This window comes from Boleophthalmus pectinirostris, unplaced genomic scaffold, assembly GCF_026225935.1.
Source record: "Boleophthalmus pectinirostris isolate CB_2022bp ecotype Guang Dong unplaced genomic scaffold, ASM2622593v1 HiC_scaffold_14, whole genome shotgun sequence".
NCBI lineage: Eukaryota > Metazoa > Chordata > Actinopteri > Gobiiformes > Gobiidae > Boleophthalmus > Boleophthalmus pectinirostris.
In genome coordinates this window covers 12,714,682-12,739,215 of record NW_026571047.1, presented here as the reverse complement: position 1 = coordinate 12,739,215, position 24,534 = coordinate 12,714,682, and the positions used below count along the sequence as shown (strand labels likewise).

General features: G+C 39.5%; 1 protein-coding gene across 9 annotated transcripts in view; it reads left to right on the top strand.

The window, feature by feature from the left end:
• Nucleotides 1-211: 211 nt before the first annotated feature.
• Nucleotides 212-24,534, top strand: part of si:ch73-103b11.2 (myosin phosphatase Rho-interacting protein) — a 43,049-nt gene continuing 18,726 nt past the window's right edge. For 4 of the 9 annotated variants that reach the window (XM_055149863.1, XM_055149864.1, XM_055149861.1 and 1 more), the window contains exons 1-4: nucleotides 653-1,469; nucleotides 2,995-3,072; nucleotides 5,394-5,459; nucleotides 22,903-23,054. In XM_055149863.1, coding sequence (XP_055005838.1) covers nucleotides 1,350-1,469; nucleotides 2,995-3,072; nucleotides 5,394-5,459; nucleotides 22,903-23,054 — 416 coding nt within the window. In that variant the 5' untranslated portion in view covers nucleotides 653-1,349. Of the gene's footprint in view, nucleotides 1,470-2,994; nucleotides 3,073-5,393; nucleotides 5,460-22,902; nucleotides 23,055-24,534 lie in introns of all 9 variants that reach the window. The other 5 variants (XM_055149856.1, XM_055149857.1, XM_055149858.1 and 2 more) reach the window with 2 other exon arrangements.

Here is a 24,534-nt window from a genome sequence, read left to right as displayed (position 1 = left end):
CTCACCATCTGTGTTCCAACAAATGAGCTTTTACATGTAATGATTTCCTTTGTCAAATATGAGAGCTCTGCAATAGATTAAGTAAATAGAAATGTATAACCAACAGATGGTGCTCTTCAGCATGTAAACATAGCACTTACAAAGACCCTCTTAACTGTTTAAAGTAACACCCTAGCTTTATGGTTGTATTTGGCTCTACAGATACATTACAGTTCATATACTTAATTGTGCATGCATGAAAATATCAGGGCCCTCCTTCATGTTGTAAATCAAATCTGCTACATACAGAATCATGAGACATTTCACACTAATAGCAGCATACATATTGTACATGGCACTGGTATGCAAAGTTAAACAGGGAAATGATAAGTCCGTAAAACAATGTCTGTTGTAATTAGACATGGGGACATAATAACATTGAGTGCACAGCTGAACAAATTCCCTTCAAACATCACTATGGTAATCAACACAAATGTCAGGATGACAACTGACACTTCTGCACCAAAAGTTTTCCTACGGGGGAGGAGGGGGTCTTTAAAGCCCACCAAGCTTGGCCCGGAGCGGTGTGTTTGGAGTTTCCTATTGGCCAGATGGAGACACGGCCTCGGAGGTGGGCGTGTCCTCGCTTCTCATTGGCTGATGACGCTTTCCTTCAGCTCTCCACTTTCTCTGAACACCTCCCCCTCTCTCCGCCAACTGGATGTCCGTCCCAGCTTGGATTTTCACGAAAACATCAGCCGCAGACTGCGTACCAGTGCCAACTGCGAGGCTGGGACGACGAGCGGGATCCAGAGGAATGGGTTCAACGGAATGACAGCCGAGTCCATGGCGTTTTCGCTCCCGGACAGCGGCGTTTGGCCTCGCGCAGCGGCGTAAACAGCGGAACAACACAAATAACTGGAATGAATGCAGCGATATCACTTGTTAGATAGAAAAGACGACGAGAGGGGACAGAGTGGACTCCCTCCGCCCCATGGAGGATGACGGGACCTTTGCAGTAAACTCCAGGCCCGGAATGTCACCTGGGAAGCGACCACAGCACTTTGGACGACGCATTTAGGGCAAAATAACAGCGCGGGACTGGGCGCGTACGACCTGACCTGCACAAGTTAGCAGAAAGTGGAAGCTACGGGACTCGTCCCCTCACACAAGATGAATATTCTCGATATAACTTAAGGCGAGGTTCTCCACAGCCTCAGGTGACAGATAGGACAGGTAACGCGCGCTGTGCAGTTATGAGCTTCGCTTTTATCTCCTCTTTTTGATTTAGTTTTATTTGGATTCGATCCATTTGGCAATAGTCTGCCTTTTTAAATTCTTTTTCACGAGTGACTCATTTTAAACCAGCCATGTCTTTGAAGGAAAATGCTTGTCGGAAATTTCAAGCAAATATTTTTAACAAAAGTAAATGCCAGAACTGTTTTAAGCCCAGAGAGTCACATTTGCTCATCGATGAAGACCTAAACCAGGTGAATATCGTTGCTCTGTTGGAGTTGCTCCACTGTCACACGGTTCATGTAGAGTTATGTTGTTGCGTCTTAAAGTCAGACATGCACATAAATAACAGCCCTCTGTCAGTGGACCATAATGCAGAGGTTGGGGTCAATTGGACATGGTTTGTAGCCTCTGGGGCTGACCTTATTTCATGGATATAGAACTCCCCACCCTCCCTCCCAGCACCTCTTATCAGCTTCTTATGTTGACTCAATTGACTTTGTGCTATTTGCGTTAACAGTCCACATTTCATCTGTTTTACTCCAATCCATGAAAGCATACTGTATATTGAGGAATTTCCACCTAGCAGATACCAGTAAAACTTAAGCAAATTACTGATTATACTGGAACATAATGACACAAATATGACCGTGTAGATACAACACTTCCTTTTTGAAATGGTAACACACCTTAAAACTGTTGTGCATACTTTTATTCCTATCTAGTGATACAAAATAAATCCTATCTGGCATGTCGGAATGAACAGACTACATGTGACACAGGAATCCTCCAATCAGTGCCTTTAAACTTTGAACCATTGAAGGGTAAAAGTGACCCAGATTTCAAGTGGTCCGGCAGTTCACCCCTGCTGTCAGATCATATAAGAATTAACTATATAGATTTTGCTGTAGCTTGACCTTAATCTATTATTTTCAGTTAAGTCATATATTTATCTATCAGGTGCACTTTACTTTTGTTACTACAGCACGTTTTTATGATTTGATTATGTCTGACTTCCTGCGACATCTCATTTGCAGAGTCATTGGGGAGATAAATACCTTGTAAGTTGTAGCATTAGAGGTTTATGCATGGTTTTATGTGGAGTGAGGTCTTGAGTGGAATCACAGCTGCTGATAGTGCTATGCGAAGGTGCCAGGTGGTTGTAAATGTCAACGCTTTGGACTAGATTTGAACTGCAAGCTAATTATGCAAAATATGTTTTCACAGTCTAAGTTGTGACTGAATGCTTGAGTGTACATAGTAAAGCAGAAATCCCTAACAGTGTGCTATGGCAGCTGTCCAAGTTTGTACCAGAACTATTTAAGAAAGTACCAGTCCAAGTCTCATGTTTGAATTGCAAATGTGTGGCCACAAAAGCTCCTATGCTGCAGCTTCCTTACTTGATTTTTTCATCTGCTATTTTTCTTGCTGGCTTCTGCCTTTTGGTGCCCCCCTCCACCCACCAGTCCACCCACTTAGAGGATCAGAGGGAAAATCATGTGTTTTGGCCTTTCCTCTCTTTCTGTGGCAGCATGGTGCACTGGAAGAGAGCCAAATGCAGGGGAATGTAGCCTACAGACGACTCATGGCTCACGGTGTAGTGGTTGGACTAATACTGTGCACTTATTGTGTGTAACGAGGGTTGTTATTGCTATATTTTGCAGAACCAGGAAGTAGACTGCACCATCTCCAGTGACATGATTAAAAATGCATGATTGCACTGTATATTGATGCATTTATGTCCCACTTAACATATTGTAAATGTTTGTACTCTGCCAGGCAAAGCCGATATACGGAGGATGGCTGCTGCTAGCACCAGAGGGAACTAACTTTGACAATCCATTGCACAGATCTCGGGTAAGTGGACTTTAAAATATAAATGATTTATTTGGCAAATAACATTATGTGACTCACACCTCTCTGAAATAATGATTTTTGTGATAATATAAGTGTTTTCAGCTTTTCACTCGGATGAAGTTTGAGATTAAAAGGGTGAAAGAGAGAGAGTAATGACCAAAAGTACACTGACCTTAGTTGGATTCAAAGCCAGAAAGCATAACATGGAAGTTGTTAATTCATCTTCCTAATATGGTTTTGTTGACTATATAAACATCGTGCATCTTGTGTAGAACATTCACTTAAAGTTGTACTTGAATTTGGTGCATAATTACTTTTTTTTTTTACTTTTTTTCCCCTTCATTAATTATTATGCATCTTCACATGGCACCATAGCCCAAGGAGAATTTGTGTTTCAGGGACAGTCAGGTTTTCTTTACTTACCTTCTTCTGCTCCTAATCCCTAACCACCATCAATCACACTCTCGCTCTGACATTTAAATACACACAGGTTGGGCCAAGTGTCTTGCCTAAGGACATAACAACTGGGATTGACCTTCCAACTTTTGCTTTAAGAGTGCAATGGAAATTGTGATTCCCTTTTTTATGTAGATCATTTTTAGACTGAATTTTACAGCGATAACCTTCCAAGTTAGTAAAAGTTAGTAACAAAAGGACAGTCTCCTCTCTTGTTTTAAAAGGTCCTATATTACGCAAATTTTTTTCCCGTGAGGTTAAAGTCATATTAGAACCAGGCTACCTCATCAAAAACATACCTAGAGTTGTTTTTTGTTTCGTTCACACATGCTCGAGTAATCCTTTTATTATTAGTCTGTTTACATCTCCAAAGCTCAAAATGCTCTCTTCTAACTTGTGATGTCATTTAGTGGAAGTTTCCAAGTTAACAGGTGCCTTTTACCTTTAGTTCAGTAGAGACAGAGTTTGTCTTTAAAAACACAGTGGAGCACTTCCTGTATTACGACATGACATCACAAGGTGGAAAGAATGTTTTCTGTTTGAGAGAAGAACTCTATTCACAATGTTTTGATGAGGAATCACAAAATTCAAACATGTATTAGCCATGTCCTGAATACAGCAACTATTTTATTATTTCAGAGCCAGCAGAAGCATCTCTCGGACTTGATAATCCCCATTTTCCACTTGACGATTTCCTCTCCCCTAGCGCCGCATAACAGGACACTTGCTCACTTCCCACTTATCTGTTTCCTGACTGTAATGTGCTGTTGCATCCCAAAAAAGGGGGGAGCATCCCAAAAAAAAAAAATTGTGGGGGAGGTGTAGGAACAGTCCCAGTTCACACAGCCGCCCTGATGGTTTCCATATGGACATGTGTGTGCGTTTGTGTGTGTGGAGGAGGGGAGGGGGGGCAACTCGGGATCCTTCAACCCAACTACTGTCAACAGACTGCAGCAGCTTTGACATCATCACATGAGAGCGCGGCCCATTCTTCCAATCAGCTTGTGGTCGTATAATTAGTGGTCCCATCGCAGAGCTGGGGCGAAGCTTCGACTGACCAGTACACATAAATAATATAGCTGTCACATTAAATGAGTCATATTTTAGCAACACTTTGGTTTAGCAGGTTATACATTACGACCACTCCAAATCACAAAACATGCTATTATAGCAATGGTGCATTATGTAAAGGCCTTTTCTCATGGCCTGTGAAGCTTATCAGCAACCTTCTGAGACCTTTTATGTGGTTTTAATGTTACAAAGCACCTTTTAATATTTGATGTAGCTCTCCCCATTGAAGGAAATGTTACACTGAGGCTAAAAGGTGTATTTGGCATGGACCCGAGCCAGCCAATCAGACGAGAGAATAGCGGGAAGATGTCAGAGTATCATTTGCACTAAAATCAATATACAACAACTGGAGGAAGAAGCGATACGTATGTCTTATATGTGACCTTGCTCATGATGAGTTCCTAACATAATTTATGATATTATGATTGTGTAGGCTCATTGTCTTCCTTTACAAAGAACATACACAATGAAATGTAGGATTTATTGACTGTTGTAAGCCATGAAATGCAGTCCATCTAGCTTCACAGCCTCATCATGTAGTCTGTGCTGAGTTTGTGCCAGAAGAGATGCCAAGTGTTTTCCAAAGGCGTGCATCCCCTTGAGAGAGTATTAACATAGTGTTTATACGTCTAACATGGCATCACTCGGATCAAATTGCGATGTCTCCTATATAAATATTTCCACATTTCCTTCGTGTGACCTCACCCATAATAAAATATACACACGTTTTACGGCTGTAGCTATAACTGATACGATTCATATGCCTAACTGTTTTCTTCTTTTGTCCAACACAGAAATGGCAGCGGCGGTTTTTCATCCTTTATGAGCACGGTGTACTGCGCTATGCTTTGGACGAGATGGTGAGTTCGAAATAAAAGTGTATCTTATCCTAAAAGGGGACATATTATGTAAAAAATACTTTTATAAGCTTGTAATCATGTAACATATGTAAGTGTTCCATCTTTGAGTAATTCTGAATTGGAGGCTTTTCACTTACTCCCTGACTTCTCCCACTGCTTTGTACTTACTTGTGATTATCAAAGAAAAGTAAGTCATAAATGTAAGGTTAAAAAAGTTACATAGGCATATTCAGCAATAAAAACATGTAAATTAAAACCCGCTGCTCGCTATTGTGAAATTCCACTGTGATGCTGGCCCTCTCACTACTGCAGTTTTGTACAGGAAGTCACAGGTGCACTACATGTACGCTGAAAGATACTACCTTCATTACTGTCCTTCATGCTTTCATTGGCAAATATGTTAAACTAGACTATTTAAATGACGCTAGCAGTGTAAACACCAATGAAGAGAGTCATGTGCTGAGTTCCCTGTTTGCTTTCGTTGAGCAAGATCCCCTACCAACTTCCTGTTACTAAATGAAAAACTGGAAAAACCACTTGATGCTAGTATAGAGTGGTATCTACAGAGATAATTATTTGTGTTACAGCCTGAGGTCAAATATCTTTCACCTCATTTAAGTAATATTACAGTATTTCTTTGATTGGTGATTGACAAACTCATTTGTTGACTTTTGATAGTGTGAAATGGGGGTGAAGAATGAGGAGTGTTATTCAAAAAATTGTCACTGGTGGGAAATCAACTACGATATGCTAACTACAGTTACAGTACAGAAACACTTCTTAAGAAATTACAGTCAGTGCCTTACTTAAGTATTGACTGTAGTGCTTTATCCTAAGAGATCAACATGTATTTAGTAACCAGGTTTACGTTAAGCTACATTACGTTAAGTTACATTGGGAAAGATCAGCATGAGGCTATTGCACTTGCCTGCGATCCAGACATGATTGACTTGGTGGATGGTCCATATCAAAACAAATATGGCTGCTTATGTAAGAAAAAGAAAGAAAAACATATCACATGGGACTGAAAAACATTTCAGATGTCTGCAGAATCAGTGATCAAACACAAAACACTAAACTGTGTTAATCTGTTAATCATGTTTGGTTGGGTTTGAGACACGACAGAGGGTGTGGGGGACCAAACTGATATCCATCTGTATAAAAAAATACACAGAGAGATCATTCTCCAGGCAACAGTTTGTACTGTATTCAAGGAAAAAAACAAACATATAGCCAAATCAGGGATGTAACGATATCATATAGTGTTTATTGCAAGAAAAGACCACTATTTAAAGTTAATGTGACATATAAAAACACTTGCACTTGCACTTGTTTCTTAGGACTATTTTTCAGTTCTATTAGTTATATATGTGATGTGTGACATTTATCTAATAGTTTTTACATCCCCAAAACAAAAACGTCTACTTGATACAATCTTTTTTTTGTCTTTGTAGTTTTATCATGTCTCCTGGTAAACGTTTGTTTACAGACGTTGGTAAAAATGATACTTGGGGAGTGATTCTGATTGGAAATGTTAGACAATGACAGAACGCGGATGTACTCTCTGCATGTGTCACTCTTCATCTATTCATCGTCTTTGTGAATAGAGGATCAAAAGGAGAATTGCAAGGGTCTGACAGAGGAGCCATCAAGTGCCACTAAATATAGATTATTTCCTGTCACCCCTAGCACAGTAGAATAATTACTAGGTGTTGAATAAACAGCTTTTGAAACACAATTGCTTTGAATAACAACAGAGATGCATGTCATTTGTAATCTTAAAAATTCATCATGGAAATTAACCAAACCATAACTCCATATATGGCTTGCACCGTTTAATAGTCAGGCTTGCTATTTGCGTCAGCCCGAGCAGCAAAGACAAATCAGAATTAGTTATTTTGGTGACATGGGGTCAGAAATGAATGCTGCCAGGTTTTGATGCATACTGTTGCTGGTGACCACATGATAGGAGGGTCGAGATGTCTGGTTTGAGGTTGCTTTGGGCCTGAATGAAGTGGCAATGCCCCCTTTGGTTTTTCCTCTCACTACTTTTACGGCTCTTATGTCTTGAATCTAACCAAACCCAGATGGCTGTGGTTCCAACCTGCAGGATGTGGCACTGCTGAAGCCTGGGACACATCACAATTCTTTTGAGCTATTGATTTAGGGGTGCCCACCTACTGTGAACACCAAACATGAGTGCTTAAGGGAGATCTACTGGGGGCCTTGGTGGCTTTGAAGACAGAGAAAATGTAGTCACTGCAAAAGGACAGAGACGGAATATGTGAAGAATGTACTAGTGCTGAACTATTTTGAAGTAATCACTAACTCTCTCAGTGTTGCAATCACCGTTAGATATGTGTTGTTGTTTTTTTAAGATTATCTCAATATTGCATATTTTTTTACTTAAAGGGCCCATATTATGCTATTTTCTGATTTATGTTCTAATGTTTCCTCCTCAAAACATGTGTTTTGTTTTTGTTTTCTGCACACATGGTTAAACACACAAATCCTGCATATTTAGGCTGAGCTTCTCTCTCAAACCAAAAACACTTGATTCTACCTTCTGACATCATGTGGTAATACAGGAAGTGCTCCAATGTGCTTTTTAATATCCACATAGCTTCAGTAGAATCATTTGGATGTTTTTAGATCTGGAATGGAATCTCTACTGAACTAAAGGTAAAAGGTAACTGTTAACTTGAAAACTACTACTATATGACCACACAAGGTGGAGCAGAGCATTCTGTGCTTTGGAGATGTAGACAGACTAAGAGTAAAGGATTACTTGAACATGTGTGAATGAAACAAAACTCAATCCTGGGTATGTTTTTGAGGACGTAACAACATTGTAACATGGCTTAAAGATCACAAGAGTCAATTTTGTGTAATATAGGACCTTTTAATCAAGATTTTGTCAATAGTATGTCTGGGCACTATTTAAAGGTAGTAGTGCAGTACCAAATGAAAAGGTTAACGTACTACTGCAACCGAAAACTTGTTATCAAAAGAAAAAGTATTGTTTTGGTACAAGTTTTGGTGCCTGGGAGAGCAGTAGAAAGTTACAAGGCACTACAAATGAACAATAAAAACAACTGCTTTTCTCCAAAGACAATACAATTAGATTCATGAACATTGTAGTTACCAAAACAAGTATGGCACTGGAACTAAAACTGTTGTTTAGTATTATTCACGTAGTCGTATGAGAAAAAAATTACTCAGGTTATCTGGTTTTGCACATAGACCATTTGGGTACAGGTGATGCTCCATATCATTCAGTTTCAATACAATTCATATTCTATCTCAAACTTGCTATGTACCATATGTGATGAGGATCAAAATTCTTGTTTAAGTTTGGTTCATGTCTTTGTAAAGAAAGCTGCCTTGTGGTGAATCATTGCTGTTTCACCTTTGTCTGATTTTGTGTGTTTTTAGATGATAAAAAGGCAAACACATGATTGCAGTTTTCTATTAGTTCAGCATGTCCTCTATTTGCGAAAGTACAAGCTGGATTCTCCCAGAGCAGCCCAGCACAGTTATTTCAGGGGAGCGTTGCCAGGGCGACATGTTTTGTTCCTTTGTCCGTCGACAGTTGACCGTGGCATGAGAAACATGGGGCAGAGTTACTCCCCGTAGTCAGGACAGGACTTGGCTCATGTCTACCCAAATGTAGGGATGGGATGGGGACAGAACGTACTGGAAGTAGTGGTGAGTGGGTTCTGGTGGTCTCTAGTATGGAGCTCAGTGTGCTATGCAGCAGCTGGAGAGAAACACGCCAGCATTCACACTGTTAAATTGTACTGGTAATGCTGAGCTCTGCAGGATCCTCTGTGTTGGTGAATTTGTGTAGTCTGAGGCTGGATGACGTGGGCCAGGTCAGGGGCAGGTTCAGTGAGCTTTGTCAAGAAAGAAGAATTTTCATTACTACAATATTTTGGAAATTAAATGGGGACTGATGTTTGTTGTGACACTTCATTACATAATACATAGGAGTGCCACTGTACAACTATGTATCAAAATGTATGTAATGTTATAAGATATATAGTAGGGACATCCAGTGATGCAGATTTCACACACAATGTACATTGCATAGATAATGGATGATAAAATGTATATATCTAGGGTTTTGTGATATGAGCTTGTGAGAATCACAAGAGAATACTGTTTGATGCTCAAACATTGAAGGATTGGAAAAAAGATGAAATCATGATCTCAGGAAGGCTCCTATAAAATCATAATATGATTTTAATATGACTTTTTGGCATGCTCCCCCTATCTCTGTGTATCTGTTTTACTTTTAACTTAAGTCTTTTTATTTCACATTTATCTTGCTAACTGTTCTTTTTAGGCTGAGTTCTTCCCTGTTCCACCTGATGTCATGTGATAATACAGGAAGTGTTCCACTGTGTATTATACACCTTCACTAGAATCATTTGGATGATTTTAGATCTGGAATTGCCAACCTATACTGAACAAAAGGTAAAAGGTAGCTTAACACGAAAACTACAGCTTTATGACATCACAAGGCAATAATAAAGGATTACTCAACCATGTGTGACTGAAGCAAAACACAACTCCAGATACATTGCAGTGACAAAGACATTTGCCTAATCCAGGTGCTTTGCGTCATCACAAAATAGAATGGCACAGGATGGGCCTAGCTGGTCAAAATGGCCTAGTAATCCCTCATACACTGTTAAACTAAGATACCAATAGAACCCTGCAAGTTCAAATAAACATGCAGGCTGTATAATGAAAATAAAACTTGTTTTGTGGACTTTATCATTCATATTTACACAACTGCTCCTTAAGATGAGAACTAATCAGAATGGCTGACCTATTTGCAGATGGGTTGTGTATGATTGAGTAGTTAATTAAACTAAGTACTGTTGGCACGCACATACCAGAATCTATTAGCACCTGGTTGGGAGGACATGTGGGAGGCAGTGGCTAAAGCTGCGTTAGTGACAGGAGTGGAAATGCTCACCACCCACTTGCTAATAAGCACCGGGCTGCACACAGCACTTACCTCCAGCACCTGACCTAATTGTAACCTTTTCTCCCTGACATAAGCAGACGCACGCACTTAACGCCCCCATCATGTAATGCAGGCCCACTTTTTTTTCTTTGTGATTCTGCTGAGGTCACACCAATTCAGTTCCATGCTCTATTGTGTTTCATTTGCACAACTTCTAATATTTTGCAGGTAGGACTGTCACAATAACACATTTTGAAGCATGATATATTGCTACAGAGATATATTGTGATAACCCCAGTAAACAATGTTTAAATTCGGTATCATTAGAAAAACATGAGCTGCAACAAAATAAGGGCAGAATGAACAAACAATTAGCCGTAGAAGTCACTTATTCAAGCTCAAATCTTATTATATTACAACAAAAATACCCAAAATTTCCCCACTTTTACAAAGAAAATGTACACACAGTAAGCCCCAAAATATATTGTTGCAGCTTTCAGATATTGAACAGTATAGTAATTATCATGACAGGCCTATTTGCAGGACAGCAGGTATTCTGTATGCTAGCATAGGATTTTGCTATGATTACTCAAATAAAGCTAATTTGCTTTAGGTTAGCCGTTAGTGATATTTTCACTGACTTTGTTCCTTCTGCCCTGTTGAGCTTGACCATTGTGTTATAATTTCACAACACAATCCTCATGATGTTTACACTTCAGTTCGGAAAATGTCAAGCCGTGATATAAACAGCATTGTTTTGCAGCCAAGCAGTTGGGGGCAATCAAGATAAATGTCCATCAATAATGCAACCTCTTCTTCCCCAGACCTGAATCTTTGACAGAGTATGAGAAAATACATCTTGTGGTCTGCTATTCCCAAAAAGCATGTTATAAATCGCTGTATAGGCTTTTTGAAGGATGGAATTGTGGTTTATTTTTGTCATATTTAAGTGATTCTTGTTCTTTGTCAAGTTGTTTTAGGCTACAGATGACTGGGCAGGGAGCAGTGTTGTTGCCTCGAGGCATTGAGCATATGGAGTAAGTGGAGGCTAAGCGCCGCACCCCTTCAAATTAGGTATACTTATAGGAAAGCTACACTCCCGTCCACACAGCAAAGAAGCCAAACTTTGCTGGTGACTTGAAGCAAAGGTGTATACAAATGAACACTGGATAGATTTGTTCAGGGAGAGGCTCCTTCAGAGAGATACGGTTCGTGAGAGTATTCTTGACCCCCGACCCTCCTTCCCCCTGGTTCAAGAAGCAACTGATACTCTGGAATGTAAACTTGGCCTGCTCTGGTCTATACTCGGTGACCTAGCATTAGCTAAAGCTGCGATTGACACATGCTACCACGAGCTAAACACTTAATTATTACTTTTACATAGGTCAGACCAGAAGTGAGTAAAGTAGCCAACAATTGTGCTTGCTTAAGTAAAAGTAACATTACTTCAAAATAATATTACTCAAGTAGAGGTACAAAGAAATCCAAGAAATTACTCGAGTAAGAGTAAAAAAGTATTTGGAAAAGGTGCTACTCAAGTAATAACATCTGATATATAATTTAAAGTTAATGTAAGTGGAAGGTCAAAATATTAAATTATACCCAAACATAGACACAAAAATGAAATCATAACTGTGGTGCAAGAAACACAAATATTCAAATCATTTAATATTGTCACCATAAAGCTTTTGTTACTTGTAAAGTTACTCACATTGGGAAGAGCAGCCCAAACCATTACTCAAGTAAAAGTACTGTTACTTTGTTAAAAAAATTAGAAGTAAAAGAATGCATGAAAAGTATGAAAAATACTGTGAATTGTTCACAACATCCTTCTAGGTTTATCTGATTTCTCCACCATGTACTTTCCTCCAGTTTTCCAAGCTGACATGACCATTAGCATTACTAAGCCCCATACAATGTAAGCTCTCAATCCTTATGTTTACATTTAAAGCAATTCTGTTGATATTTCAGCCGCCTACCTCTGTATTTTTCAACCATTTAGCCAACACGTTTTCCTGGACACGATGAAAATGTTATCTTTCCCACTCATTTAAATAGCCATGTATTTAGTCACAGCGTATACACAACCACAAATGGCACCGGACCAAATCTGCACTCTAAAAACCTAACCCCGCCTGCCACCGTTCTTCTCGCCATTTTTATTGTTTTCCTTAAATTCGTGCTGTTTTAAGAGTACACCGACCCATGTTGGCCATGTCCCAAGGTAAACAATTCCCACTCAGTTAAAACTAAATCAAATTGTTGTGAGATCAGATGTAAGACCCGATGCCCCCTCCCCCGCCTTTCCAGTGCTTCTCACCAGTCCCAAGGTTATTACTGTGGACACAGCCAAATCACTTAATGAGCCTAAAAATAATAGCCCTCAAATTACACGTATTATATTCAAAAGGACTCGCGATAAAACCACATTGTTTTGCCTGCACACACACATACATAGACACACACACATATACACATACACACAATGACTGTTTCTATTTGATTGGTGGTATTAATGGCTGCTTATTTAACCCAATGAGATTGAAATAAACTTCTCATAAATGTAGCCTAGAGAAATCCTTGTGTTCTGTCTTAATGGTTATATTACTGTGCACTGCTGCATGACATTGCGGACAGGATCATTTAACACAGGCCACTGCCTCCATCAGCACCTCCATAGAACAAGACCATATTACGCAAATTAAGGGGGTAATGGGTTCTCATAACATATCGCTTTTCTTCCTTATTCTGGGGATTGTCAAGCGGACCAAGCCAAAAGACTGTCCAAGAGTGTCTGTCGGCTAGGGCTGCACTATTAGGGGAGAAAAATGCAATTGTGAGTTTGCGATTAGATTTGCAATATATGGTTAAAATGTCGAATTCAGTTTAGAGTGTCCATTATAAACAATGCCAGAAGCATTAGAGGGGGTATTAGGAGAAATTGACTTTTTGAACCTTTTTACCATGTTATACCATAATGTATAATGCTCTCATCGAAAACAAAGCTTGTTTGGTGTTTTTTATTATCCATACAAGTTTGAGTAATCTTGCGATCTCTCATATACAAGAGCAGGTTTTAAAACTATTTACTACAACTTCACAAGCCTGATGTGTTATGCAGTGGTTTCATTAGCAGATTGCATGCTGATTGTGTTGTGATGGCACTATGAAGGGGGAGTGACTTAGCATGGAGGGTGACTTAGCATGGGGAGCGACAGGGAACTCAGAGCATCCAAAATGAAACAGAAACTAATTACGCATTTTAACAGTTTGTTGCTATTAATATAGCACTTTCAAACTGGTAAAAAATAATATGGTGATCAAAATATGTTACGTGTTAGCAGTTAATGCCCCAAACAAGTGTTATACCCCCTCTTTAACATTTAGGAGAAGACTGAAATCTGATCTCCTAAGCTAATACAAGAATCTCATGGATTTCAGAACTTGTTTGTGGAGAGTTTTCTATAAAAAGGCAGATATTTTGTTCTCTACAGAAAACATTGCAGCCTTTCCGATTTGATAATTGCACCAGCTCAAATTGCAATTTCAATTTGATTGTGATATATTGTGCAGCCCTAGTAATGGGTTCTCATAATATATCGCCTTTCCTCCATTTTCTGGGGATTGTCAATGAACCAAGCCAAAAGACTGTCCAAGAGTGTCTGGCCATTTTTTAAAACATTTTCTCTCATTTTTCCTGCTCTTTTTAACGATTTCCAACCATTCATTATCCGAATAAAAGCGTTCTCGGGGAGGCATTGGCTAAACCAGTGTCCACTCTCTTTCCCATCCCTTTTACCTCCCCTCATTCTGCCAATCGCTTGTATCTCTGTCTTTCACTGCATTTCTCTGCGGCCAATAAATCATTTGTGCGGCCAGCGGTATTGTGCAACCTCTCTTCTCTCGGCCTTGTTCATAAAGCCAAACAGCGCTGACGGGCCGCTTGCTTAGTTTGTCCAAAACACTGGAAAGAGACACTGACAAAAGGAGTGCGGGTGAAGGGTTAGGCGGCTCTAGGACAACCGCTAATAAAACAGCGGGGTGGGTGGCTATGTGTCAGCTAGTCTAATGTGGGGACTTTAAGGACACTCCAGCTCAGAGACATTTACAAACTCAAAACATCTCTGCGCTGAGAGTTCTTGTAAGGTTTGATATAGTGGAAAAAGCAAGACAATTATGTGTGTAATATAGATTAAATTAGATAGATACTTTATTATCCCAAAGGAAATTTGTTAATATGGGACAAAGGGGTTATCTTGTGAAATTTTATAGGCTTTATTCGAGTATCGATCTGTGTATTAGACAGACAGGTGAATGACACTGACCAAACGGCTACATTTGAAGACTCTCATGTATGGTGCAAGTTAATCAACAATAGTTCTACTTAGAGGTGGGAGATACATCAAAATATGCAGTGATGATGAAATGCAAAATTAGAACAGCCAATGACATGAATCCAACGGCAAAGCTGTCGGTTTGTTTGACCATTTACTTTTTGTGCGAAAATGTAACCTTAATCAAGACATTTACAGGCACATTTCTACAGTACATTTTATCATGTAGGAAAATGTGTCCTCTGTATTTGACCTATCCATCAATGCTGCTGAGACAACTTGTCAGGAGCAGGTGGATTGCAAAAACTATTGGGACAATTGGGAAATTGAATTTGAGCGGTATTATCCCCAGAATAAGTAAGACTCCAAGAAAATAGTTCTTTGATATGTCATTGTCTTTAGCTTTTTTTGAAAAGCAAATAGTATCCAACACTGAACCATTGAAACCACATTTATCCTCTTCCTTTGCTTATTTTCACGGTAAAAATGCCTTGCTCAAGAGACCACTGTCTGGGGAACAAGTGGAGGTTCCATTCATTATATTTTGACATTGTTGTACATTTGCATTTGTTTAGTAGATTAAAATGATTTAGCTTGGTTACATCACAGCAAAGCCATTTTCGTTGGATAAAGTGTAGTGACTTATCTTGTTGGCTAAATCTGCGTTGTCTTGAGTGGTCCCAGCTGCAATGGTTTGTCATTCTGCACAATGACAGGTGCAGGTGTGCGGATGACCTTTGACCTTTTACCTTGGCTCAGTCACCCACCAGTCCAGCCACCTGCCGGGGTCGTGGATGTGAGTGCAAGATATTAATAGAGAAGGAAAGTGCATCTGTAAAAGTGCTGCTGCCAAATGTCTAGAAAATTCAGAAAACATTGAATAGATATAATTCATTCTACACAACCTAAAACTATAGTGCACCACTAAGTGCATTTCTGTATAAAATCAAGTAATAAAAAAACATACAGTTAAGAAAATGCTGTTATTTTGTTTATTTTAGGCCTGCAGTAACATTTTGTGTGTGTAATAGTTTTGAGATAAAAATCATTTTCCTTTTAACTTCCTAAACCAACCTTGTATTTGTCTTAAGGGCTAATTCACACTGACTTAAACGGCTTTGGCAGATTTGTAGTTATTATCAAAGAGTTATTTTAAAGTCTGACTGCAGCTCTTATGCAATTCAGAGTGTGGAATGAGCTACAGACTCAGGTCTGGGTTGCAGAGAGATGTTTTTGATGTTTTGATGGTATTTTGTACAGTTTTGCCATTATTTTATAATAATTTATAATTTTATAATTTCTATACCTTAATAGCCACTGTGATGCACATGGCCTACTTTCCTAAATGCTTATCGGAATTCCAGAGGGACACTGCAGTAAAGTCGATGAGCTCCCCGTTCATGTTTTCTCTAAATATAAATATTAAATGACATTTTATTACAATTCAGCCAGCATATGGGCCAGTGTGGTTTTGGCAAAAGTAAACAGTGGTATGATATTACTAACTGAGCTGTAAAATAATGAGAAGAATGATTCAGAATATCCTCAATTACAGCACCTGTCTAATTTTGAAAAGCAACTGTTTATTGTTTATTTGTTTATTTCAACTTTTAGTCATTGTCACAGAACAACGAAATTGCATTGCTATGGACTCTACCTGGATGTCTGAGTGACTACACAAACTTCTCGCTCTTTGGCGAATAATTACTTTGCAATAATTCTTTTACAATAGAGTAATTATCAGTACAAATGATTGACCTCATAAATAAAAGTACAAACTTGAGTCTTCTCTGTATATATCATGCTGTAATCTATGGTGTATGTTGTAGGGTTGAAGTTGGCTTAAACATCACCTGTCTATTGATTTAAAATGGGGATAACTATGAATACTGAATACATACAATACTTATACAATACAAAATACTTGCACATGCTTTGATGTAAAAAAAAAAAAAAAAAAGTATAATGTTTCCAGCCTTGGTAGATCCAAATAATTAAAATGAGATGGCGATTTTATTTATTTATTTATTTATTTAGTTTGCAATACATTGGTGGTCCCTGTACCACAGTTTGACAATCTTTGGACCATATGACGAAAGCCTCCCAGCCACAGTATTTTGTAGAGAGTTGTCAGTTTCAAACCCCACACACTGCTTTGTGAACTGCCAAGACGACATGACACAACTCGACTGGAGCACCTGTTTCTAGAACTTTCCCAGCTTCAGACACACACGTATACCTCACTGTCTGATCTTCATTTTAATTTAACATACATGTATTGTGCAGGACTTACTCTTTATTATCAACAGTTACATCTGCACATTCTAAAGTAAAGGGCTGCCTCACTAGCACAGAAAGTCCTCTTCATCGCCTCCGTCCTCATTCTCCTCCTCTGCATCCACCGCTCCATCAGCTGCTGGCCTTCTATTACACCATTAAACCACCCACGTCCTCGCACCGTTCTTCATAAGCGGAGCAGCGTTCTGCCACCCACGAGTGTCTCTCATATACCTGCTACAGCTCAGCTCTATTCCCTGTTAAAATTGCTGCCCTCATTTTTCCATGTAACCCAGTTTGCAGATACCTCTAGTGTTATACTCATTTAAATATTGTGCATGCATACCAGGGCCATGAGCTGTGTTGGCTTGAAGGATTTGCTACAGCGATATCTCAAACATATGTCTCATTTTAGCGCTCTATAGGTATTAAAGCCAGGGCCAAGGTAACTATCATCAAGCTCAAAGTTGTGGGTTGAAATTACAGGACCGTGAAAGCTCCAGGCCAGTGATGATTGTAATCGCGGCCATGACCAATCTATCGGGTCTGGCTCTAACCCTGATTGCTACATGTGTGCCGTATGTATGATCTTTAGATTTGAGATGAGAGGAGGAAGATTTTTTTGTTTTGTTTTTTTTTGTCTTCAGTCGAGGTGACTCCATCCGTCTGGCACCTCTGTGGACATTTCCCTGCATCTGCTTATTGGCCCTCATCCGAAAAATGCCTGTTTACGCCTGTTGTGCTAAGTTGCTAAGGAAAGATTTATTGCATAATTGCTGTTATCGGCAATGAGCAAATGATGTTGAAGCGACCTGATTCAGGGCCATGTTTCGTGAGTCAAGATGAAGCTATGCCAGTTCATCAATTCCATTTCTGGATTTTACTTCTCCAATGATCACAGTCAAATGGCTTTCAATGGAGGGACTTGGAAACCACTCAAGTCAATCCTGTTGTTACATGTCTAAAGTAAATGAACAAGAGGCAACACAACACGCAAATTTGTCTGTGTGCTTTCAGGAGACAAGCAGGCACCTCATATCAAATCACAGATGTTTGTAATGGCAGGATTTGAAACCAGGTCTGTGACTAAGATGCCATATCTCCTCACATGAGTTGAAACATAAGCAGAAAAGCACATTGAGTCAGTCGTTTCTCCAAAGCCCTTGTCATCCTTCATTGTATTCCTAAATGAGTCATTTTAACGGCACTCTTGATTTCCACCACCAGAACACAGTCTCTGGAACGTCAATGGCAGAAGAGAATTCGCTTTGCAACCAAAAATTGAAAGTGGACCATCAAACGACTGCCAAAAGAAGCAAATATTTCTGCTGCTGTGTCATAAGGGAGAAGGGGATGTTTTGTTAAGATGTCCAATGGCCAAGTTTAAAAGAAGCCAGGAGTGAAAGGTATCCATGCTCTGGGTTTCCTAATGATCATGTTCTAAACAGAGCTCGTCTCCCTAATGAACTCTAATGTAATGCTACAAAACATCTGGATGGAGATCACAGAACATACAAATAGTGTATAGCAGAAGTGAGACGCTCAAATGAAACACATAACATGTCTATGTAATTGCACACTGTATATAGTTGACCTAAGGCCAAATAAAATGGCTTCCGAATGTGTAAACTGGCATTATTCTGTGTTGTTACTCGAGAAAGATAAAAGGCATCGTTTTAGTGTAAAATTGCTATTGCTGAAGCGTTGGCAGAACCAATCTAGTGGAGCGATGCCATTCAAAATAACTTGAAGTACTGCCACTATATTTTCTGTGCTTTCACAGATGGGTTAAAAATAATGAATCAATAAAATAAAGGATCAAGCACATGTTTTTAGATTTTATGAAAACAAGGATTATTTAAATTTATTAATTTAATATTTTTTAAGTAATAGAGGGGGAAAGTGTGCAATTTATCAAAGAATACGTAGAAATGCAAATAAATAGGGCGACAGTGGCAGAGTTGGTGGTTTGATCCTAGGCCCAATCGTTCCATTGTGTCATTTGGCAAAAATTTGTCTACTGTGTAGCGCTTTTGAGGTTTCAAGTGAAAAGGATTAGCACAATGTGGTAATAAAGCCATGATAAATGATTTGTTTTATGAATACACTGTGATCACTGCCTGGAACATCTATGAAACTTTTAAAACTTTGGTTCAATTAAAGAATCAAGAATTCCAGATTGGGCCATTACTGCACATCTTTCCAATGCAAAATTAGATAAACCACATCAACAAGTACATTTGTGTTCTCCCGTTGCTACTAGTTACCACGTTGACATCATGAGTACATTCAGGACCAGTGCTAATGATGCATGATTTGGCCTGTTCTTATTAGCCTTCCTGTCTTCGCCCAAATGTGTAGCATGTGTCCAGTGCTGATTGCTGATGCCCAGAGCGCTCATCCTTCTGGTCCACTGAAACCAGATCACTTCCTGATTTGTCCCTCATTCCATCGCGACTCATTGGCTCCCACCGAGACAGTAGCCGCACTATTGTTTGCTCAACTTCAGAGACAAGAATAAGTTTATGCTGCCTTCGTTTTTTCCCGATGGGCAGATGACAAAAGGACACTTGTTGGACCCTCTTGTCTCCCAGTCATTTCCTTGTTGAGGGTTAAGGGGAGGAGTGGCTCTTTTGACTGTGGCAGCTGACAATCCTGCATTGTGTGACCAGGCACTGCTCCACAAAGGCCTCATTGTGGCAAGTGGTGCCCAGAGAGAGAGATCGAGACTGGGCTAGGTGGCAGAGAGATGAGGGTCCAAAGAGGCCTGAGTCTGGGGGTATAAGATCCACTGGGACTGGTCCAGTTTACAGTGTCTGAAACAAGTACAGTGGTCCCAGTTATAGTTTGGCCTCCCCTCATGCAGTCATTATGTAGGTAGACTTGGTTTACAGTGTTGGAGACTTATAACTAACTTATATTGTTCAATAGTTACATATTTGTGGAGATTTTTGAACTACTGAAAGTTGAGTGCATAGAGACAGGATGATAAACCAACTTTTTCAGGTTAATTCAGCATCATTATTTTTGATAAAATTACTTTGTGGTAGGAGTGGGGGATATAGACAAAATAAAATTATTTTTTTTAGCATTATCTTAAAACACACCTATTATGCAAAGTCATCTTTTCACCATGTTACCCTCTCGAAGTTGTATTTGGAATGATTCGTGCATATTTGAGCAATCTTTCATTACCTATTATCAAGACACAATCCCTGTTTTTACTGCCATCTGCCCACTGTTCTGTACTTACTTCCTTTTCCAGTTTTATTTTCTATTTGTGATACTGGTAGGATTCATCAGCGCTGTGTAGTATGTGTATGCTAAAACATACCTGTAAATGCCTCTACTTTGTGGTGCTGTATGTTTATTTCCTAATAGCACTGTTTTAACATTTTTAACTTAACATTGATATGTTAAAATAAGGTCCCTAGGTAAATATAGGGAGCAAAGGTAGAGTTCTGCATCTTTGATCTCTGTATCTTTGAGCCATTAGCAAAAACTGCATTAGTGACTTTCATAGGCCACCTACTGAGGCTCCAATCTCTTTTCTCTATCCTGCTCTATAATCAAAGCTGTGGTCAGCGATTTATTTCTGCTGGCGGCTTAACCAGCTTGTACAACTCATCCCAGAATTTGAAATATTTCGCTGTTTATCCTGCGTGTGCACTTTGTATACAGAGACAGATGGCCATGCAACTTTTCATCTACATAACTAGTCCTCCCTCCTTCCGCCCGCTTCAATTTTAATCTCTATTCTTATGTCACTGTGAACTGAAGTTCTTGGGCTGACTCCATGTCTGAGATTGACAGGGCTCTCATGACAAGCTGACGCTGCTCTCTCTGGTCAGGCCCTTGCCCAGCTGTCCCGCTTCTATTTGTCATGCCCGGCTGTCGTAGGACCCTCTCACCTCCGTGTTAAGGGCTCTTTGCCGATGGTGCCATTTCAGAGCGCTACAATCCAAACTTCCTCCACTTTGCTAGTTGTTGTGGCCACCTGTCACTACATGCTGCCATCTTGTTCACTTGTTTGTTTTTGTAGTGAAGTAAGAGCCTGTTTTCTCTTTTTGCCGGCATGCCAAAAAGCTGAAAATGAAGACAGAGTTAGCAGTGACAGAGTAAACGGCTTCTTTTCACCCCCTCCTGGAAAGATTACCTCAAATGGTTAACTATTGACTTCTCTAGTGTCCACACAGTTATGTCAGATGTCTGGAGTAACACCATTTCAAGAGTTTTTTTTTACAGTGTGTTACAGGCAATGGCAATTTTGGCTAATAAGTGAATATATATTAATTTTGATTAATTAGAAGTGCTAAGGGGCCTGTAAGTGTGTAGATAGAAGTTCAACTATTGCACCAAAAGTAAATGGCCTGTGAAAATCACTTTATACCATTTTTTGATTGATTGTGGTTGTTTTTCTATTTGAGAAGCCCAAGCCAAGTTTGATTAGAGCCTTTAAGGCATTTTGCTGTGTCAATGGATGATGATATGCCTAAAAGAATGTTTTAAGTAAATACAGCACTATTGAGTACTCCAAGTGTCTAAGTCAATAGTGAACCACATGTAAAAGGCTGATCTAAGTACAAAAAGTTAATTCTGAATGTTGAGATGTAGTAACTCAACAAAGTGCACCATTGTGATGTTTGAGTGGACAAAACTAACTTGTATTCCCTGCAGATGAGGCATGCAGCTCACAAAAGCTTGGTGTGCCTATGTAAACACACATTTACCCATAAGTCATTGTACACAGTGCTGTGTTATAGTCAAAATCCCTCGTTCATGGTTAACAGATGGCATCTATGTCAGAGTGTGCATAGTTGGCTTTACACCTCCAAGCCAGGCAGCATCAGACAGATTAAACTTCACCACTCTCCTGGCTGAACCCATGAACTTGGACTGTTTATAAATGGAACAGACAGTTCTTTTCAGGCTCCACACTATATTACATAGAGGTGGAGACAGGTGTCGTATATATTTACATACAAGTGGGTTTAAACTGAGATGTCTGAAGGAAAAGACTAGTTTAATCGGTAAATACTATGCTTTTTGAATGCATTCGAAAAATGATTAAACTTAACTCCTATGGAGGATTGCATTCATGCAGCTGTACTGATACTGACACTGTGTCTGGTACTATGACAACAAGTTAACCACAAGTTGTGCGTACATTTTTTAAAATCTGGAATAGATGTGGTCGTGATATCATTAACAAGATTCTCAATGTTGTTTCATGCAGTACTGCATGTGGTCATTTAATCATTTCAGATTTGTGTGATATGTGAAACATTTCCAGGCATATCTTCTCACAGACTGCAAGTATCTGTAACATATTGAAATTCACTTCTTTTTATGCAGTGAAGCTTACTGAATAAACTATGTGCGGTGCTCCTGAACTAAAATATTTCCCTTTTAAGCCCTGATATGAACACTATACCAGTGTCACATTGACTCCAGGGGAAAAAGCCATATTCAAAACTGCAGCTGACCCTTCATTGAGGTTGCTACAAATATTTTATGACAACTCTAAAAATGACAGACAGCTATAAACGTCAAATATAAATCACTACCAGCACCCTATAAAAATACCTAAAAAAAAAGTCCTATTTCAGCCTATATAACCATTATATAATACTTCTATGTGTGAGCAAATATTTGACGTAACAAATATGAACGGCACCAGCAGCCTTTTGCACAGCCTGCCGGATAAACGTGGGCTGTGTGAAGCTTGGCACAGAAATAGCTAGTGGGTGGGCAGTGCGCGAAGACAGTCCGACCATGTGCCCAGATAAGCGGCTGCCTCTTCTTCAGTTTGCACTTTTTGATGCATTTTGTTTCTCTTTTCTCTGCCCCACAGCCCAGTACTTTGCCCCAAGGCACCATCAACATGAACCAGTGCTCAGATGTCATCGATGGAGAGTCCAGAACGGGCCAGAAGAACTCTCTCTGCATCCTTACACCAGACAAAGAACATTTTATTCGGGCTGAGTGCAAAGAAATTATAAATGGGTAAGATGCATTATTAATACATGCATACTTGCTGTTGTGTAGTTAATGCTGATGGAAGTACCAGAGCAGATGAGAGGGACTGACGGGTACCTTAACTGTTGGGCAATGATATGGCTCTGAAACTGCTCTGCCCCCTGCTGTCTGTAAGAGGAAGTGCACCCACACAAATCGTATTCCAGTGACTCTGCACATTCCTTGACAGTCTCCTCAAATTCACTTACAGAATTCTACAGGATTTCTATACATAGTTTTTTGTTTTGTTTTGTTTTGTTTTTAGCCAAGACCAATTGTACATATTAATATCTATCACTTATCTAGAAAATATTCAACTTTTAACATCAAATAGAAGAATTCATTGAGGTTATTATAATGCCTGGTGGTTAGACAAGTTGCTTGTCTCCATGGAGATGTTATTGTTATGCCTGGATGGCACTGATCTATCTTGCATTATTCAATTACAATTTTTATTTTTATTGCAAAAAGATATCTTGAACAATATGCATTCTTACTTTGAAGTGGGGTTGCTTCTCCACAAATTTGGCATGTAACTAAGCCATGCTTGTCTCCATGAATCTGGATAAGTTCAATTCAGATTTGGATAAGGATATAAATAATGCCATACTGTGTGTGTGTGTGTTCCAAGCAAAGCAATAACATATTCATGCAAACAAACAAGTGGCTGCCCCTTCAGCAGAAAAGTTACACAGTGTTCCTTGAAAATGCCCTCGTGCTTCTGACCACACATTCTGCTCTTCCATCCCTGGCAGTAGCATCCATGTGGCTATTCTTAGCATACACTGTGACTCACGACACCCACTCTGCCGCTACCTGCTGCATCTCCACACATCTCCGATCATCTGGCCCCGCATGTGTCAGTACAGGCTCTTTCCTCTCCACGATTAGTCCCACTGGAGCACTTGCACTTACCTGAACATTATAGCTTTTTAAATTGTGATGTATGTTTTTATTGAGCATGTTGTTAAAGTGCATTTATTTGTCCAGCACTCCCTCGTCATTAGCAACAAGTCATATGTCTGCTTGGGTTTACTGTACTCAAGCACCCACAGCTGTGATGGATTGGTCTGAAAGGCAGTATGCATTATCTTTGTATGTATCACACATGCTTTTGTGTGGAATCACTCATAGGCCCATTGTTCGCATCTGGATTTTTAAACAGACCACTCTTGAAGTAAGGTGGAGTTGAATGGGGGAGCTGTATTTCTTAAATGACAAATGCACATTTATGAAAGTATTACATAAGCATAGAATGTTTCAGTTGATCATAATTCTGAAGGGGTTGCAAGTAGGGCTGGGCGATATGACAAAAACACTCACAATATTCTTCTCATTTATCGATCTAGACCACATGCTCTTACTGAGAGAGGAGTGGCTGTGGACCTCTCCATGATCTCCAAGATGATCATTGACAATTAGAAATGGTTGAATCTTGATATTGCAAAAAAATATATATATATTTGCA